The sequence below is a fragment of the Pseudophryne corroboree genome, chromosome 10, assembly GCF_028390025.1.
Source record: "Pseudophryne corroboree isolate aPseCor3 chromosome 10, aPseCor3.hap2, whole genome shotgun sequence".
Lineage (NCBI taxonomy): Eukaryota > Metazoa > Chordata > Amphibia > Anura > Myobatrachidae > Pseudophryne > Pseudophryne corroboree.
In genome coordinates, this window is record NC_086453.1 from 20,528,362 (window position 1) to 20,549,073 (window position 20,712).

The 20,712-nt window shown below is 37.4% G+C and overlaps 1 protein-coding gene across 1 annotated transcript; it reads left to right on the forward strand.

Moving 5' to 3' along the window:
• The first annotated feature begins 8,180 nt into the window (after positions 1–8,180).
• On the forward strand, positions 8,181–19,404 carry LOC134966864 (IgGFc-binding protein-like). Its single transcript, XM_063943904.1, has 6 exons — positions 8,181–8,205; positions 9,729–9,779; positions 10,233–10,256; positions 10,673–10,723; positions 13,896–15,125; positions 19,367–19,404. Exons 1-6 carry the CDS (start codon positions 8,181–8,183, stop codon positions 19,402–19,404), a joined length of 1,419 nt encoding a protein of 472 aa, XP_063799974.1.
• The last annotated feature ends 1,308 nt before the right edge of the window (positions 19,405–20,712 follow it).

The window sequence follows — 20,712 nt, forward strand, 5'->3', positions numbered from 1 at the left end:
ACCACTCCCCTTCCCTCTCTCCAATTCTGACATCTTTCTCCCATGAATCTGGTGAGGAAGTCATGGAACTCATCCGTTCTTCCCCCCACACCACCTGCCCACTTGATCCTATCCCCTCCCACCTCCTCTGCTACCTCTCTCTTGCCTGTTCCCATCTTGCCCACCTTCTCAAAATATCCCTCTCATCAGGCACTGTCTCCTCTGTCTTCAAGCATTCACTCATCTCCCCTATTCTTAAAAAGCCTACCCTTGATCCAAACACCCTCTCCAACTATCGACCCATCTCTCTCCTCCCTTTTGCCTCCAAACTCCTTGAGCGTATTGTCTATAACCTCGTCACTGCCTTTCTTTCCTCCCACTCACTGCTTGACCCATTCCAGTCTGGTTTCTGTTCTCTCCACTCCACTGAAACTGCCCTCACAAAAGTGAGCAATGACCTCCATGCAGCTGAATCTAAGGGCCACTACTCTCTGCTTATTCTACTTGACCTCTCTGCTGCTTTTGACACTGTGGATCACCCTCTCCTTCTGCAAATCCTTCACTCTCTTGGTCTGTGTGATACTGCCTGCTACTGGCTGTCCTCCTACCTCTCTGATGGTTCCTTCTCTGTCTCCTCTCATGACACTACCTACCCCCCACTTCCACTAACTGTTGGTGTCCCCCAAGTTTCTGTTCTTAGTACTCTCCTTTTCTCTCTATACAAACTCATTATTTCATTTAACTTCCAATATCACCTCTATGCTGATGATACTCAAATACACCTTTCCTCCGCTAATCTCTCCCCAGCTCTCCTCGCTTGTACCTCCCACTGTCTCTCTGCTATCTCTTCCTGGATGTCCCAGAGCTTTCTTAAACTCAACATGTCCAAGACTAAGATGATCATCTTCCCACCCTCCCGCACAACCTCACCTCCCACAATCTCACTATCCATTGATGGCACTACTATCTCCTCTAGCCCCCAAGTATGATGTCTTGGTGTAATCCTTGACTCCTCCCTCTCCTTCAAACCACACATTCAGCACCTCTCACAAACTTGTCATTTTCATCTCAAAAACTTTTCCAGGATCAGATCTTTTCTCACCCAGTATGCCACCAATACATTATCCAGTCGATGATTATTTCCAGGCTGGATTACTGTGATCTCCTCCTAACTGGCCTCCCTGACAATTACCTCTCTCTACTCCAATCTATCCTCAATGCTGCAGCCCAGCTCATCTTCCTCAACAAATGCACTACGTCCACCTCCCCTCTCCTACAAGCCCTTCACTGGCTTCCCTTCCCTTTCAGAATCCAATTTAAATTTCTCACACTCACTTACAAAGCGCTCACCCACTCCTCTCCCATTTACATCACTGACTTTATCTCCATTTACTCTCCCACCCATCCTCTTCACTCTGCTAATGCACACTGACTATCCTGTCTTCTGATTACTTCCTCCCACTCCTACCGCCAAGATTTTTCACATGCTGCTCCCTTACTCTAGAGTTCTCTACCTCTCCACCTCAGACTTTCTACTTCTCTACAGACCTTCAAATGGGCTCTCAATACCCACTTCTTTACCATACCCAGCCAAATCTCATCCTAACTCTTTGGTGTTTCTATAATGGGTGCAGTGTGTGCTGTGCACATGGGCCCCTGAGTCCAGGGGGCCCACACCGCACACACTGCACCCATTTCTCCTATACTTACCTTTCTGGAGTCCATCGCTGACTGTGTGTTTGCCCCCTCCTCTCCCGTAGCTGTCACTCCACTGCTAGCGCACTGACCACTAGAGACTCTGACACAGTGCCAGAGTCTACAGCGTATGTGCAGGACTCCGTAAAAATGGTGCAGAGTCTACAGTGCTCAGAGCGCTAGCAGGAGTGTGACAGCTATGGGAGAGGAGCGGGCACACACATGGAGTCTACACATGGGTCCCCTCCTCTCTAGAGATGCCCCTGTCCTATCCCTCTGTCCCACGCTTGGTCTACCCCATCTGTGTCACCCCTGTGTGTTTGCCCCTCCCCTTTAGAATGTAAGCTCTCACAAGTAGGGCCCTCTTCCCTCATGTGATTATCCTTTTCTTACTTTAATGATCCTCAACTTCCCAAATCCTGCAGTTCTTGTCTACCTTGAAATATATGTTAGTGTCATGTACTGGTGTAGTTATGCTTAGTTACCCTGTACTTGTCCAATATTGTCTTCAACTATGAGTTACTGTTTTCCTGTTCTGATTATGTGCATATGTAATCTGTAATTGGGTGCTGCGGAACCCTTGTAGTGCCAAATAAATTAAGGATTATAATAAAAATAATAAAAATCATTAGTATTAGTGGTAATAGTCTAGAAGCACTAAATCTTTATTTTATTCTAGAATCATAGAGTGTTGTCACTTGCTAGAATATGAAGGAAATAGTATTGTGAAATAACCCTTAAACATTGGTGAGATATTTTTTATTAGCCAGAAATAGGGCAGAATCTCAAATTTTTTATCCAATCATACTAATATACGTCTATGAGCTATAGGATATTTTTAGTTATTCAAGACAATATATAGTATAAACATTACCAGAAAGTGGATGACTAGCATGGTCAGTATTAAACAATCTGAGAATTTACATCACTGATTTTCTTAATAATATCAGTTGATATTATCTCATGATATTTCTAAACCTATAATTTGCCATTGATTAAAAGGTGAAATTCTAAGTAATATTTTTTAAGAACATTTTTAATTAATGCAATCCTTTTGTTTTTCTTGTTTTTTTTTCTAGCTAGTGGAAGTCCATTGAGCACAGGTAATTTTGATATGTAGTAAATTATATGTACTGTTTATTAACGTGTTTGTAGACTGAAGTAAAAAGCACAAGTGACAATTATGCATTTAAAGTATAGCTTTGGTATCACCAATATTATTAAATGTTACAGTGCAGAATTTAGAATGAATTAAACATTTAAAAAATCAATTGAGGGAAATACTTTATGTTTGCAGTATGGATTTATTATTTTGTCTCTTATAACTGTTTTCTTTAAGAAGTGATAGTTTCTGGAAAAAACACATTGATTTTCTTAATATTGTATAAAATAGGGGGAATACCAGGAACAGGAGGGATAGCTGGCACCATATCTAGTGGAACAAGTAAGTATCTGTATGATACTGTAAAAGATTTTATTTATATTTCATTATCTTTTCATAATGTATTGCTCTGAAGTTGACATTTATTAAAAATGTATCATTAATATACTGTAAAATGTTTAACAATTATATTTAAGGTGATTGTACATTAAAGTTATTTTTTTTTAAATTACTTGGTGAAGTAGTCCAACACACCAGAAGCAAATAAAGCATAAACTAGGTCCTTTGAATTATTTATTTTGTTCAATTCAGTATGTATCAAAATGTAAACTGATTTTATTTTTGTTCTATAACATAATCTTAAAACTTTAGTTATAGTTCTCACATTTGGGCTGTCTATTTGATCAAATTTTTAGCTGCACATGCATAATAACATGTAACTTTGATACTTTGGATGATTCATTTTGTCATGTGGAACCTAGCTCAGCCAAGATTGTCATTAGTGTTAAAGTCGAAATGTGGAATCCTATCAATCTAGCACTTTATAAAGTTGACACTATCCAAGAATTAGAGGATTTGTATTTGTATTGTATTGTGGAATATTCTTAGATATGGATAGATATTGTATTAGATAACCACAAATTTGAAGGAATCTTAAATCATTTACTTTTACTAATTGTATTAGATATGCATTTAATCTCCTATATAACAGCCCAGATCTGTGACTCTGTGCCTCTGTTTATAATGCAGGGCATCACTAGGAGCTCTCACTGGGTTAGCAGCAGGTCTAGCACACCAAGTCCACAGCTGATTGGTAGAGAAACGCCCTCCCACACAGGTTACATCCAATGGGAGGCTCTGCCCTTTGGCTGCTGTGTGTTCCCATAGCATGATTAACAATGGGGCTGATGGAGCTGCAGCTCAAGGTACACACCCCAAAATAGGCCCACTGCATCTGCAGCAACATACCCAACAAGTTACACATAAAAAATAACTACAAATACGAAAATGGGGCATGGCCATCGGTAAAGTGGCATGGCCCCGCCCCTTTTCCAATACTTTTAAAGGACGTTTGGAGAGCCAAAAATCGATAAGGACCATAAAAAAGGTACTGTACCTGCCAAAAAGGTACAGCTGGGGGGTATGAAACAAGTCTCTGCGCTTTAGATAGGGGAGAAAAAAATCCTTTTACTGCAGCATCCTATGTCCTGCTGCCAGTCTGCCTGCCCCCTCTGGCATCAACAATCCCCACTCCCTAGCCATGGTGCAGGTGGAACAGGAGCTGCTGCGGCCACCGGCATAGATGTGTATGAAAGTGGCACAGTGGAAGGCTTTCATAGCACTCCCTGTGCCGCATACTCTCTGAGCCCTAAAGCCTCCTCTGCTCATGATGTCACAGAAGTGCCTCCCGGCCACAGCATGTCCAGATCCCCAGAGGCCCTTACTCTGCAACACAGCACCTGTGCTGCCAGCCTGGAAGCCCCAAGATGGCTAATGTAACAGATAGAGTGGGTGATATCGTGGAGGGTAATGGCTGGACACTGATTTAATATAAACAGTAACAGTGCTGTGCAGTGCAGTGGGTGTGCAGTCTCACTGACACTGCACAGCACTTTCACCTTTTACATTGATTCAGCCAGTCAGTCTGTTCTGCCAGCCAGTCACTATTGTTAGCGCTGGTGTCCCAATGTGCCGCATTACAGGAAAATAGATGTACTAAATAAAGTACAGCTCCCAGCATCCTTTAGCGTCAAAGCATTCCAGGGCTGCTGGGAGCTGTAGTTTATTGGGTGCATCTTCTACCCTGTAATGCATCGTGTTGGGACACCAGTACTAACAATAGTGACTGGCTGCTTGGCTACTGTGCAAGTCTCTGGGAGAGCCACTGCCAAAGGGAGGACAGCAGTTTAGCTGCTTCCTGGAGGACAAACAGGAAAAGCATTACACACCCCTCCCCCACTCGCAGTACCACTAGGCCCCATCTGTGGCTCCCCCACACACACCTGTCCACCACCAATGGTGGCTCCAGACCCCCACTCCCACCCACAGCACCCCCGTACCTTTCCTCCCCAACAGTGGCACCACCGCTGCAACCCCTCCCCCACCCACGGTGGCTCTGGGCCCCCTCTCCCACCCACTGCACCCACCACCCCTCCCCCACATATGGCAACCCTGCAAGTGCTCCTCCCCCACCCACAGTGGCTTTGGACCCTACCCGTGTCACCCACGCACCTGCCCCTCCCTCACCTGTGACACCACTACACCAGACCCTCCCCAACCTGCGGCACCCCCACAACCACCCCTCCCCAACTTGTGGCACCTCCAGACCCCTCCCCATCCATATCTTCCCCACACCTGCCACTCCCCCAACCACAGCACCTACTAGGTGATTCATCAGGCCCTTTGTGCACTGTTCATACCATAGCACTGGGCTACAACCCCTTAACCATCACATGCCCTTTGCACATGCAATATTTAACCACTCACACAATTATGATTGGAGGTAATACTCCATATAATACAAATATTACATACCACAAGGGCCTGCAAGGGTTAAGGGGGTGTAGCCCCTTACGACAGTGTGAAGAGCACCCGTAGGGCATTATGAATCATCTAGTCTATAATATTTATTGTTTTATGATTATAATGAAATAAATAATAATAGAAACTGGTTGGCTAGTATTTTTAGTATTTACAGTACTGATTATCTTAATTATTTAAAATGAAGTTCTTGGGCAATGTTTTCAAAAGCTTGATTTATAAAAGTTTAAAGTAAAAGATCTTAGCAATATTTTCAAAGAGCGTTTATTGCAATGTTAATTCTTTTTCTAACAAGTTAAAATCGATGAGGTACAAGTAATTTAATATCCACTTAATTTTAAAAATAATAAAGTAGTTGAAGAGTGATGTAAATATTACATGTGATAAAATGTAAATTTGAATTCTAACTATGGATTGACTAAGGTCATAAAATAGCGCCATGCAGAAACACACAGTAGAATTTTCCAAAATATTAAGCTAAAAGAGAAATCTGTGAAAGCTCATTAGGAAATACATATAATTTTTATCAGAAATATAGACTTCCATAAGTAATGCATATGGCTGCTGTAAATAATGCATGTGAGGGAAAAAATTTTTAAGTACAAATAATGTAAGATAGTATCATAAAATAGCAAGCTAAAAATTGATGGAATGCACCAAAATCTCTGAATGAAACAGAAATTTGTAAATAAAAAATTCAAAAACTCTATGGTTTGAATCTTTTCTTTTGGTTCACATATCTGTTCTCTTTAACAGGTGATAGTTTTTAAACAAAATTTTTTTCTTATTACATAAAATAGGAGGAATGCCAACAACAGGAGGGATAACAGCAATATTTCAGAAAGAAATGCGTGAGAATTTGTATAATAAAACACCTCTTCATGCAACCTAATCAAATTCCGGACCCGCTCACTTAACCTTTATAAGCTATTCTATCCAATTGCATCCCCACTGTACATTTCACACATATCCTCACATATTTTCTATTTCTTCACTTTCCCTTTCTCCTGACCCAAGTTCAATATTGCTGTGTGGCCATATCATGCAGCCCTCCAGAACCTTCTCAAGCTGGTGGACATTTATGCAATAGATAGCGCCTATCTTTGTGTATCAATGCCTATTTCCTTATAGAAGCTTGCAAGCAGGGCCTTCCTACCTTTTTGACTGTTTGTTATTTCCCAGTTTTGATTTATCATTGTTGTTTTAAAATGTAAAGCACAATGAAATTTGCTGTGCTATATTCAAAACTGTTAATAAATAAATAATAACATCAAATATTTGTAATATTTTGTCATCATCACATATTAGATTGTTGAAAGTCTGTACTGGAATGAAAAATGATAATTAAAATATTATTTTGCTCACATATATTTGAGCTCACTTTCATTTTAATATAGCTACAGTACTTTTCTTATTTTGCACTAAACTTATTTCTGCAAAGCTGAATGTTGGTGAAATAGTCCAAGACCTCTGTTAGCAGATATGTATCCGATCCCCTGAAACTTTTAAGTACTATATATATATATATATATATATATATATATATATATATATATGAACAGGTGGCACTCAGGAGACATTTCAAAATGCTTTTTTTGAATAGAGGAGTTAATACTCTATTAAAAGAAGCATTTTGAAAAGTCTTCTGAGTGACGCCTGTTCTCCTATCTGCATTGGACATCTGTTCCTAGGGAGGGTACCAGAGCAGTTGTTACACCAGCAAGGGGAGTGCCGGCTATATTTGTGCTTTGTATATATATATATATATACAGATGGGTCCACGGTTATCTTTACTAGTTTTCTGCGCCTAGCCACAACATGATTTATTAGCATAAACCCTTCATCTATTGTTTTCAACTGCAATACAATACAGAGAACAATACAACAGGGGATTAAGTCATTACAGTAGGGGATTAAGTCCGACTGCCCAGTCTAAGTTAATCCTATTAAAGGTCAAGAATAACGTGGACCCATCTGTATATATGTTTTGTGACTTACACGTATTAAACATAAAAATAAAAATAAGTCTTTATAATTTTTTACATTAGATAATTTAATGCCTTTAGTAAACATGTTTTAGGACATGGTTGCCTATGACACCTCATGCAAAATTGTAATTCTAGATTACTCTTTTCAAATGCTGATATTGCATTGACATCAACCAGGGAAATGCCAACAAAGTTTATAGACAAAAATTGTATTAAGCACTTTTCAGACACTCAGCAGAGATAAATGTATTATACAGTACAACATAGGGAGTGCTTCAGATCCACATGCAGTGCTAGTGTACATGTACAGAAGCTAAGCAATTTTTTTTGGTAATACACATACTGTATATGAAAATCCATAAAAACTTGTGCTGTACATGTGTTACATATGTGTTACACAAGAGGATGTATTATTATACATATGTGTTACATATTGTGCACACAAGAGGAGGTATTATTATCGGGACAAACAGAATCAGAAATATTGAAAAGTGATGTGTGTTTCTTGGCAGTGACTGCAAGGTGGCTAGAAATATATTTAAATATGTTCCATTTTATGGGCATGTTCTAAGAGTATTTTGGGTGTAATAGTGAATATGGCCGCAGACATAGGAGGTCACAGTAAGATGGCGAAATTGCACCTACCATAGGGTTTGTCCAGGTTTCTATAATGCAATTAAAAACACACCAATTGGTATTAAAGCATGTTTGGATGCCTAAAGTGGGTGCCTCCATTCTTGTATTTGAGCTGTCCTTTTAATACAGATACTTTTTAATTGAATTATTTATGCTATTTATACAGAAAATGAAAAAGCTTATTGGTAATCATTTCTACATTTATCTTATTTCTTCAAAGCTGGATTATAGTGAAACATTTAAACACTTCTGTTTGTAGATATATATCTGGTCCTTTGATACAGTTTTGATACTTTTAAAAAAATATTTATAATTGTATTTTGACTGATCCTGTATGTATTAAACATAAAAATAAGTCTTTATGTTTGTTATTTTAGATAACTTAAAGCCTTAGTAAATATGGACAGGATTGTATTTTTGACCACACGCAAAATTCCAACTCTAGATGACTCTTTTCAAACTCTAATATTGCATTGACATCAACCAGGGAAAAGTAGTTTAAAGATACAAATTTTATCATTAACTTTTCAGATTCTAATAGGGATACATTTTTATATATATTCATCATGTTTCAGAGCTGCATTCAATGCTGGTGTACAAGTACAGTGGCCCTCATTCCGAGTTGTTCGCTCGGTATTTTTCATCGCATCGCAGTGAAAATCCGCTTAGTACGCATGCGCAATGTTCGCACTGCGACTGCGCCAAGTAACTTTACTATGAAGAAAGTATTTTTACTCACGGCTTTTTCTTCGCTCCGGCGATCGTAATGTGATTGACAGGAAATGGGTGTTACTGGGCGGATACACGGCGTTTCAGGGGCGTGTGGCTGAAAACGCTACCGTTTCCGGAAAAAACGCAGGAGTGGCCGGGGAAACGGTGGGAGTGCCTGGGCGAACGCTGGGTGTGTTTGTGACGTCAACCAGGAACGACAAGCACTGAAATGATCGCACAGGCAGAGTAAGTCTGGAGCTACTCTGAAACTGCTAACTCGTTTGTAATCGCAATATTGCGCGTACGTCGGTCGCAATTTTAAGAAGCTAAGATTCACTCCCAGTAGGCGGCGGCTTAGCGTGTGTAACTCTGCTACATTCGCCTTGCGAGCGAACAACTCGGAATGAGGGCCAGTGATTGAGCACCTCCATAGGGTTGGTGCAAGATTCGATGGTGTGATGAATGATGCATCTAAACATATACCAATTGATAGTAAAGCATGTATGGATACTTAAAGTGGGCACCACAGTCCTTACACATTCATATTTACAGATGTGCGCTAGGGAAGAACTTTAGAACAGTAGTTGAAGAAAGTAAAAATTGTGCAGCCACCATTAATAGCTGCTGTATGTCACATTATGTCAACCTCTAAATCATTCCTATAATGCCATAATCAGAACAATAGTTCTATATCACTGCACCTACTCTATTCACATTACATGTAATGCTGCTGTGTGAAGAAGCTTCTGTCAATGTGTGATGTTCATAACTGATAATGTTTTATTTCCTGTTTGCAGTTGGTTTGCATCAGGCTGTCATGTTGAGTTCAGTATATGACAAGAAATGGGGTGCTTTAAGCCATTTAATTGTTAATAATAGTGGGAATATTACAGATGTTGGATATCTGTATTTTAGAATTATAGAGAGTGTTGTCTAGGTACAAAATGAGAAAATTTGTATGGTGTAATAACCCTTAAACATTGGTAAGATATTATTCATTTGCCACAAATAGTGCAGAATCTCAAAATGTTTAATATATAATCATACTAATATATGTATATGAGCTGTAGTATATTTTTAGATATGCAAGATATTCTTAAAACATTTCTAAAAACTGGGTGACTACCATGGTCAATAATAGACATTTTAAGCATTTACAACACAGATATACGTAATACTATAAGGTGATGTTGTATGGTGATGTTTCTAAAAGTATAATTTGGCAATTTTTAAAAGGTAAAATTCTAGGCAATATTTGAAAGAACATGTTTGTTAATGTAATTCTTTTTTTTTTTATCTAGTTGGTGGAAATCCATTGAGTACAGGTAATTTTGATATCTAGTAAATTATATGTATGGAAAATTGTTTGTAGACAGAGGTAAAGAACATGTGACAATTTAGGCATTTCAAGTATAGCTTTGCGATCACCAATAATATAACATCTTACAATGTAGAAACATAGGGGGAGATTCAAATGTTTGAAAAGTCGGCTGGGTGTCTGTTTTTTCCTGTCTATTAGATAGGAAAAACCAGACTCCCAACTGACTTTTCAAACATTTGAATCTCCCCCATAGAATGTTTCAAAACATTTGTCTGTAAAAGACAGTTTCAAAAACAAATTAAGGAAAATTATATTTGTTTGCAGTATGGATATATTATTTTGTCTCTAGTAACTGTTATCTTTGAGATGTGATAGTTTCTAAAACAATCTTAATGTATTTCTTATTATTGCATAAAATAGGAGAATTACCATTAACTGGATGGATAGCAGACATGACTGATAACGGAAAAAGTGAGTATGTGTATAATACCATAAAGCATTTCTTTATAATATTTTTCCATAATTTATTGCTCTATATTTGACATTTAATAAAATCATCAATATAAAATATTTCAGAAATATTTTTAAGGTTATTGTGCATCAATAAAAGATATTTTTTACATTGATTTACCGAAGTAGTCCCACATATCATTAGCAGATACTGTTAACACCAGGTCCTTTGATATATTTTTTGTTTAATAATTATTAAACATGTTTATGTTCAAGGAAAGGCAAATTGGGAACATCTGAGCATAGGTAGAGTTATCTTAATAGGTTTAAGGTCAAAAGACCAAAAAGAATAAGCTTATCCACAATAGTTGTATATATAGTCCTTTGAAATGAATTTTTAGGAAGAAATGTCACAGGTGGAGGTGCACCACACAAAGTCAAATAATGATTTAGTGAGAAAAAAGAGAAAAGGGGAACTCTAATTTTTTGGGGGCAACCTTATGAAAATTATATCATATAAAAATTAACTTTTCTTATATACTGTTTAAAATTGATAATTATGAAAATCACAAAGACATAATTTAACATAACGTAAATATAAAACTTAGCTCAGGTATTGTATGCTGAGCTAATTGTACCCCCACAAAAAGGGGCTCACAATTATGGGAGCTTAGCAGAATATTACCTTATAAAATGTAGTATATATATTACACACAAATGTACCCAAAACTGCGCTGACAAGGGGGGGCTGCACTTGTGGAATAACCCTTTTGCCAGTTAAGGGTTCACAATCAACATATACAACAAAATTCCAAGTGCGCACAACAAATTTTTCTTAAATAAAATAACTGATTGTCAATTAATATACAACCACCAACCATAAAAATTCACAATAATTTATTAAAAGCAGTTCATTGGACATATATAACCTCTAGCAGAATAACATCAAGGTTTAGGTGTCCTTGCTTTAGAGGTCAAATACCAACGCGTTTCGTCCTTGTTAGGACTTCATCAGGGGATATCAACAAAAAGCTGGTTGATGGAGGAGAAGAATGAAGAAAACAATTTATCCACTATAATATATAGTTCATGATTACAGCGAACAGCCAGTACATAATTTCAAAAGGTCATATTCATAAATGATGTTAGACATATTGGCATTCTGAGTAAATAAAAATCAATTTAGATACAATGGAAACCGTATGTACTCAATTAGCAGGCTACCAGTTTATTATTACCGAAAGCTGAAATAATTAAAAAAATATTTGAATAAAAGACACCTTTTGTTGGTATCTAATAGACAATACAACTTTTGTACACACAATTTAGAATAAAGAAGGAAAGAGGTATGCATACCATGACTCCTCAAGGACCACACGATGAATAACGTGATTTACTTGTAGTTAGTTTTAATGACTATAATGTGATCAATAAATAATTAGAACTAGTTTAGAGTGGTATTAAGTCAGATCCTTATTAGATCGAAGTAATGAGATGACTCCAAATATACTTACTTATAGGTAAAAAAGGTCTATAAATGGTGTAAAAATATTCTAGTGAACGATCTTATTCCTTAAATGTAACATTGTGACCATAAGATGAATTTCTTTCAATTAGTGACCTATTAAATAATAAACAATATTAAATACAATTAGTGTCTATTGATTATATTTTATTATAAATATTATATTAAATAAGTGAACTTACTTCAAATATAGGAAGGTGGTCATACCAATGCCTCCATATGTGAATATGAACCCTCATATATGGGATACTAATATGAAATATATTTAATGTTAGTCAATAATTAATAATATATAAAAATAATGAAATTAAATATACTAATATTTACTCACATAATGAATCAATCTCCACTGGTGCGTGTCATTAAGTGATGAGCAACGCGTTTCGTCCTTGTTAGGACTTCATCAGGGGATATCAACAAAAAGCATGACTCCTCAAGGACCACACAATGAATAACGTGATTTACTTGTAGTTAGTTTTAATGACTTATAGGTAAAAAAGGTCTATAAATGGTGTAAAAATATTCTAGAAAACAATCTTATTCCTTAAATGTAATATTGTGACCATAAGATGAATTTCTTTCAAGTAGTGACTTCAAATATAGGAAGGTGGTCATACCATAGCCTCCATATGTGAATATGAACCCTTGTATATGGGATAATAATGAATCAATCTCCACTGGTGCGTGTCATTAAGTGATGAGCCCAAGTCCAGATTTCCCAGAGATGTGCATCAGTCTCTTCCACATTTAAATAATGACAGCTAAAAAATTTTTGTGCCTATGCATGGTCAAATCAAAATAGGAATGTGCTAGCTAAGAGCCTAATCCAGACCTGATCGCAACAGCAAACTTTTTCCCTAATGGGAAAAACCATGTGCATTGCAGGTTGGGCAGATACAACATGTGCAGAGAGAGTTAGATTTGGGTGGGGTGTGTTCAAACTGAAATCTAAATTGCAGTGTAAAAATAAAGCAGCTAGTATTTACCCTGCACAGAAACAAAATAACCCACACAAATCTAACTCTCTGCACATGTTATATCTGCCCCACATGTAGTGCAACGTGGTATTGCCCATTATAGAAAGATTTTGCTTTTGCGATCAGGTCTTCATTAGACCCTAAATCTAGATCTTTCAACAACAGCATCTATTATAGTGACTGAAATTTCATCTCCATTCCACATATAGATTCAGTAGGATATATGTTTCAATAGTAGTGGATTTAGACTGTTGGAAGTAAAATGTGTCCTGTTTTCTAGAAAACACTGCCACATTTTACAAAAGATGGGCAGCAAACTTGAAGTAAAAGTGTGTGACGTTTTTCGAAATTGGGGAATATTTTCTCGACAATTAGCAGCAACGTCTTTGTTTCACTATATCCATTTCAGTAAAATATATAAATGTTACAATGTTGAGGATTCAACCTCAGAAATGGTTCAACTATAAAGCATGGAAGACCGTTATCTATGTATTGTTGTTCATATGTATCAAATATACTTCTTTGTTAAGTGCAAATATAAAACAAAAATATATTTATTACATACACAAAATAATAATTGCCATTTTCTGACTTTATGAATATCAAGGTATATTTCAAAATAATTAATATATATATATATATATATATATATATGTGTGCAGTAAAATGCCAATTTGACCTTCATTTGCAGGCTCTGAAGACCAAGTTACTTCTATTGGGAAAAAATTTATTACAGCATTTCTGCAGAACCAGGATTTTACGGAAATACCTCAACGAGAAATTCTTGTGACTGGCATTTCACCTATCACCACAGTTATTTTCACTCTTATGAACTCTAATTTTAGTAAGGTTATGAAGATTGGCAAACATGAATCTGTAACATTTGCTATCACATCTATTGGTGAGCTAAAAGGAACAGCATTATGTCCACATGCTGTGCTGATTATAGCTGATGCAGATATCACTGTGATGTCACGTAATTACAGAAACAACAGTGGTGATATGACCTTAATTTACCCTGTTCATCAGTTAGGATTTGAATATTTTATAATTACCCCTCAAAAGGGGCCTGAAAATCAATATAAAGAATTCTTAGTGGTTTCGTATGAAAAACAAACAACTGTTGACATCTATCTCAAAGGTACTATAAATTATAATGGGACTAATTATTTAAAGGGTGACAAGATGACACTGAACCTTGAACCTTTCAATATTATTCAAATTCAGAGTAAAGATGATCTCTCAGGCACTAAGGTTGTATCTCAGCATCCTGTTGCTGTCATTACTGGGCACACATGTGCTGAGAATAAAATAGGCTGTTCTCATGTCTATGAACAGCTCCGGCCCGTTGAAAGTTGGGGATCCTCATTCTTTATCCCAGGCTTATCTTTCCAGACTAACCATGACAATATTTTAGTTATGGCTTCTCAAAACACTTCCATTCATTATAAATCTGGAGAGAAAAAAGTGTCAAAAAATGTGGAATCTGGAGAATTGATTCAGATTAATGTCTGTCGGTCTTCACCACTGACCATAAACAGCAATAGTAGCATTCAGGTTTTGCTTTATAGCATCAGTGGGACATCGAATCACAAACCTATTGGTTCATTTCTAACTATTATACAAGCCATTAAATCATTTGGCATTATTTATAACCTCATAGGACAGAATACATTTGAATCTAATGTAGCAGTTTTTACAATCAAGACGTCAAGTGTTCCTGGTATTACTTTTGATGGGAGGTCTCCAACAAATATTGAGTGGAAAAAATTCCCTGGATCTGAATATTCCTGGGCAGAATATAACTATGGCAGTGGCTTCAGCTTTCATACTGTCCAGCACTCTACAGAACCCTTTGGACTTCTCAGCATTGGTTACTCAATGAACATGGCCTATGGATTTGTGGCACCCTGCATTAAAGGTAAATTTGCATGTATTTTACTGTCTGAATGCAAATACAATTTGTTTAGGTCAGGAATTTGTCTGTAACCTAATAATGAAATTACTAATAAAATTAAAAATTATTTATATTTTAAAAAAGATTCCTAATTTATCAATTGAGAAGAGCTATTTTACTTCTTATAACTATTTCATTACACTTACCAGAGCAAAATTAATATCAATTTGGTTGCCTAAATTTGATATTGTTTGGAAATATGTAATTATTATAATATATTTTTAAACACATTTGTCAGAATTAGTTTTTGAATTCAGGTACTTTATTATAATTGTAAATTGTACAAAAAGTGATTATGTTTATTATTATTTTGTTATACATTTAAGCATCCTATTATAAGATTGTATAGATAAGTATTTTTATTATACAATCAATCATCTATATGTGCAGTCTTAACATTTTGAAAACATGGTCTAAGGTTGAAACTGAAAATAATATATCATTATTATACTGTAACTTCCTGTACTGTATAAAGATATTTGAGGTGAATGTCTATTAATTTAAAAATTCTTGACAGAAAGTGCTAAAATACATTCAAACTTACTGTACCTTATTTGATGCTGATTTAAGCAATGCTGGACCCTTGACAGTTATAGTTGGCTCTCTATATCCCTAAATTCATCTATACTGTAACATAACAATTGTATACTGAGCAAAAACAACTTCCCATTCTTGGTTATCACATAAGGCTTTGAGTTACAGATGGATACAGAAAATATAAGCACAATCATTACATGGCTTTCACATGTAGGGTAAATCCTACTCAATGCTTTTTGGAATTTGTCAACTACTATAGACCATTTATAAAGGATGACTTTATTTTATTGGCGTACAAAGTTACAGAGGGAATGTTTACCCAACGCCATTAAAGTATCTCATCAACTTATACTAGCTCCAATCACTTGCCAACCATATGGAATTTAAAATATTAGTATTTTTATCTTGACATTGATACTTTAGCTGTAGGAGTAGTGGCAGTTATATACCAAAGATACTCTGTCTGCAATCTACAGTATATTGGATTCTTCTCACAAAGCCTTGTAAGCTGGAAGAAATAACAAATGTGCTACTAGCATTAACTCATACTTTGGCAAAATGGTGCCATTACTCAAAAGGAACCACCATACCATGAAATTATACACCATTGTTTTACCAAATTCAGTCCTCAGGGAACCCTAAGAGTGAATGTTTTAAATAATTTGTGCTAGAGCACACATGTATTTATAACTTACTGGCACATTTAAAATGATCCACAGGTGAAACTAATTATTTATACCTACAGTGCAGCACTTTCCCTCTCCAGTCATATTTCAAGAACTTAATTTTGCCCCAATCTTCAAGCCCCCAGTGTTTCTTTGTCACTTTCAACTCCCTCCTTTGCCCACCTCTGCCTCGACTCCTTTCCTCACTCTCTGCCTTTGACTTTGCCAACTACTTCACATACAAAATTTGCCACATACATCAGGACATCACATCCCTCCAACCCCTCAGCAAACTGCCCTCTCTTTTCCTTGACCAAACCTTCAAAAACATCTTACCATTCCCCTATATCTGTAGAGGAAATTATGGCCCTTATCTGGTCCTCCCCCTCTCTACCTGCCCACTTGATCATTTTCCACTCTGCCTCCTCTGCAACCTCTCTCCATCTGTCTGTTCCAGTATTGCTCACCTTATTAATCTCTCCCTTACAACAGGCACTGGCCCTCATTCCGAGTTGTTTGCTCGCTAGCTGCTTTTAGCAGCATTGCACACGCTAGGCCACCGCCCTCTGGGAGTGTATCTTAGCTTTGCAGAATAGCAAACAAAAGGTTAGCAGAACTGCTAATAAATAATTCTTTGCAGTTTCTGAGTAGCTTCAGACCTACTCACAGATTGTGATCACCTCGGTCCGTTTAGTTCCTGGTTTGACGTCACAAACATGCCCTGTGTTCGGCCAGCCACTCCCCTGTTTCTCCAGACACTCCCGCATTTTTCCCTGACACGCCTGTGTTTTTTTGCACACTCCCGGAAAACGCTCAGTTACCACCCAGAAACGCCCCTTTCCTGTCAATCATTCACCAATCAGCAGAGCAACTGAAAAGCGCCGCAGAATCCACAGCAAATCTGCTAAGTTTTTAGTTATATAACTAAGTGCATGCACCCTGCGTGCTTTGCGCATGTGCAATTAGCAACAAATCACAGCATAGCGAAAATTGGCAACAAGCTAACAACTCTGAATGAACCCCACTGTCTCCTAATCCTTCATGCATGCCCTTGTCTCCCCATCCTTAAAAACCTACATTTGATCCTAACTCTCTTTGCAAATACTGACCCATTTCTCTCCTCCTTTTGCTTCCAAACTCCTTGATCATATTGTCTGCATCTGCCTCACCAGATGTAGACAATATGATCAAGTTTGGAAAAGTACTCAGTTGTTACTCTTCTTGACTCCAAAATGTCACACAATGCCATTGTATCTGTCTGTTTTGTGTGTGGCAGTACTTTTCTGCAGTTTTATTGTGCACCATTTTGACTCAGAAATATGGCATCTAAACAATCATCTTCATGGTTGAGTCACATTTTTATGACCATCTCCTACATTTGATGTTGGCAGTGCATAGCCCATTAAGTACATAATGTGTCATGTGCTGGCTTAGTGGGCATACAAGTTGTGCGATAGGCCATCTGCACACATATCATTCTTTGCTGTCATGCGTAAAAGGTGCAATTTATTTGAATTGCCAAATGGAATTATTATCAGATTTTGGGCCAAGTGTGGCAGTATTTCTGAAATAGTGCAGTTGTGAACTGTTCACGTGCTGCTATGGTGATGGTGTATTGTGAATGATCAAATGGCACCTTTGGAAATTGCTGAGCACCATGTGCTATTGATGTGAGAGGTAATCATTGACTACGAAAGTGTGTGAGGGCCAACCAACACACTACAGTGCAGCAGCTCACCATCAAAATGAATTAGGGCGCTAACAGATGAGTGTCTAAAATTACATTTAAGCCCATTTAGCGGCTATCCATGGTGCTTATAGCAGTTACTCTGGCTATTAGCTGGTGGCCATCATAATGTGACTCAAACATGTATATTGTTGGGCAAGTGGCACTACCTTGACTTTATGGACACATGAACACTGCCTTCTCTGGAGGTTGCATATTTAAATCTGGCTTGACTATTAATTAATTAACTGCTCTGACTGCAAATGGTTGCCATAGTATTAGGCTCACTGCCTAACTCCAGCATAATGAGACTTTCTTTTGATCCAGTATATTTGTGACTACCCTCTACACACCCCAGTGTTTCTTATTTTAGACCCTAAAATTACTAACATCACTTAGTGATTGCTATCAATGACCTATTATTCTTTTAACAAGAACAGGGTTTCACAGCCTGGTGCAAAAAAGTCCAAAAATTCTTGTGGAGGTCCCTGTTGAACAACCAGTGCATTATTTTTCTTACCCTTATCTTTGGTTGCAATAATACTAGCTACAGTTTAAAACACCAATTCTAAAAACAGACAGCACTGATTCTCAACAGGCACTTGATGCTGCTTCATTTGGATGTTGGTGACCTTCCATTGCCATTTTGCTCTCTATCTGTTTCCTCCATACTTATTAATGCTAGCTTGTGTCCTTATTCCTCCTATGGGGGTGAACATGCAGAATCTGAGGCAGAGCCGGATTAAGGGGGTGCCCAGGGGGTCAGTACCTCAGGCCCCCTGTATTAAGAGACCCCCCAGCCAGAGCTCTGCACCGCTCTTTTACCTTTCTTCAGGTTGGTGAGGCAGGAGGGATCCATGCTGCTGGGGAGAAGCTGCTGGCAGCGGAGCCTGGAGATTTCTTGACTCTGTCCCTAACCGTGCTGCCCGAGAGGAGGGGGGAGGAAGCTGCATGCACACCAGCACTCTTCCCCCAGCAGAGTGGATACCTCCTGTCTTGGGTGCCCTGGGCCTCCCTAGGGCTTAATCTAGCCCTGATCTGAGGGACTCTGTACTTGCTGTTATGTGATCACTGATGTCACTATGGTGTCATATTTAAATCAGCCAAACCTATATAACCACACACTGACACTATAAAGGTGCCAGAGTATTAGTTTTTACATCTTTACTCCAGCATTCACTCATAATTTGTCTGCTGAACTCCTGAGTACATAGCTAATTTTATTTCTGACCTTTATGGTGAAGATTTATTAATGTGTATGCTTTTTCTTTTTCCAGCAAATATAAAAATAAAATGTTTTGAGACAAATGTATAAAAGCATACATTTCAGCAGTTATTTGAAGTATAATTAAGTTATAGTCATTACTAAAAAATGATCACACTGTATTATTGCAAAATGTTGCAAACATTCTGCTGAAAGACATTTACAAAAGTGAATAAATAAAGGGCTGAATCTGAGCTGGGAGCAAAACAAAACAGAACAAATAACTTTGCACCATGATAAAAAATCATTTTGCACGACACGTGGGGTAGATATATAATATGCAGAAAGATTATTGAGAGGGGTATGTCCAAACTCAGATCTAAAGTAAGTTGTAATGTTAACATAAAGCTGCACATAGAAATGAAATATGAGATTGTTAGTATAAATTTGGCCAAAGATATGGGCTTACCCACCAAGGTCCAGTTCACCTCATCAGGTAAGTCCTTAACATTCTTTGAGTTCACACCTGAACCCACAAACCATCCTAGTCCAAAAAAAATCCCATTGCAACACACAAATTAAAGATAGCATTGCAGTGTTGCAAAGTATTAGGTGAGTGAAAGCGATTACTCAGTGGTAGGAGTGTTATAAGAGCTAGGTGTGTAAATAAGTTACATAGATAAATGCAAAGAAAGTGATATAAAGAAAAAAGTTAAATATATATGTTAAAATAAATGCAAGTGAAAATGACCTAAAGTAGCAGAAAGAGATCAGCTCAAGGGGTCCACATTCCAATGCTCAACTCACAACTGACACAATATAAATGTATAAAGTCTTACTTGTAATTATGCATTATTCAATGTGCAGTTAAATGCTACATAGTTCTTTACTTAAAATTAATTAGTGACAGGAGGGGTGCCAATCCAGACTGAAGGAGTCTCATCCTTCAAATGTACATATATACACATAATATTGTATATGTATGGGGTAGGACTTTAGACTGCACACCCTAACTGCTTGTAATCAAAAGTGCTACCTTGTTGAGACTTATACTAGTACACATAGAAAAAAGATGCAGCTGCACGATGGAAATATGAGTATTCAAAATATAAATAAATATTACACTTAAATATCAAATAAGTGGTTGTTAGCATAAATTTGGCCAAAGTTATGTGCTTAATCACCAATGTCCAGGGCACCTCATTGGCTAAGTCCCTAACATTCTAGGATTCCACATATGGGACACAGGGCACCCCCAAACTAGCCCTGCCAAAAAAGTGCATCACACAAATAAAAGATAGCAGTGAAGTGTTGCAGAGTATTAGATGAGTGAAAGCAGCTACTCAGTGGTATGAGTGTTACAAGAGTGGAAAGTGTGCAAAATATGTGGCATAGATTACATATAGTTTTGACTAGTAA

What these genes read in the sequence shown, in the direction of transcription:
- LOC134966864 (XM_063943904.1), top strand. Translation starts at nt 8,181, where the DNA reads ATGGCCGCAGACATAGGAGGTCACA. An exon ending in AGTATATGACAAGAAATGGG is followed by an intron (nt 9,780 to 10,232) that starts GTGCTTTAAGCC and finishes TTTTTTATCTAG; the next exon opens with TTGGTGGAAATCCATTGAGT. An exon ending in TGGAAATCCATTGAGTACAG is followed by an intron (nt 10,257 to 10,672) that starts GTAATTTTGATA and finishes TGCATAAAATAG; the next exon opens with GAGAATTACCATTAACTGGA.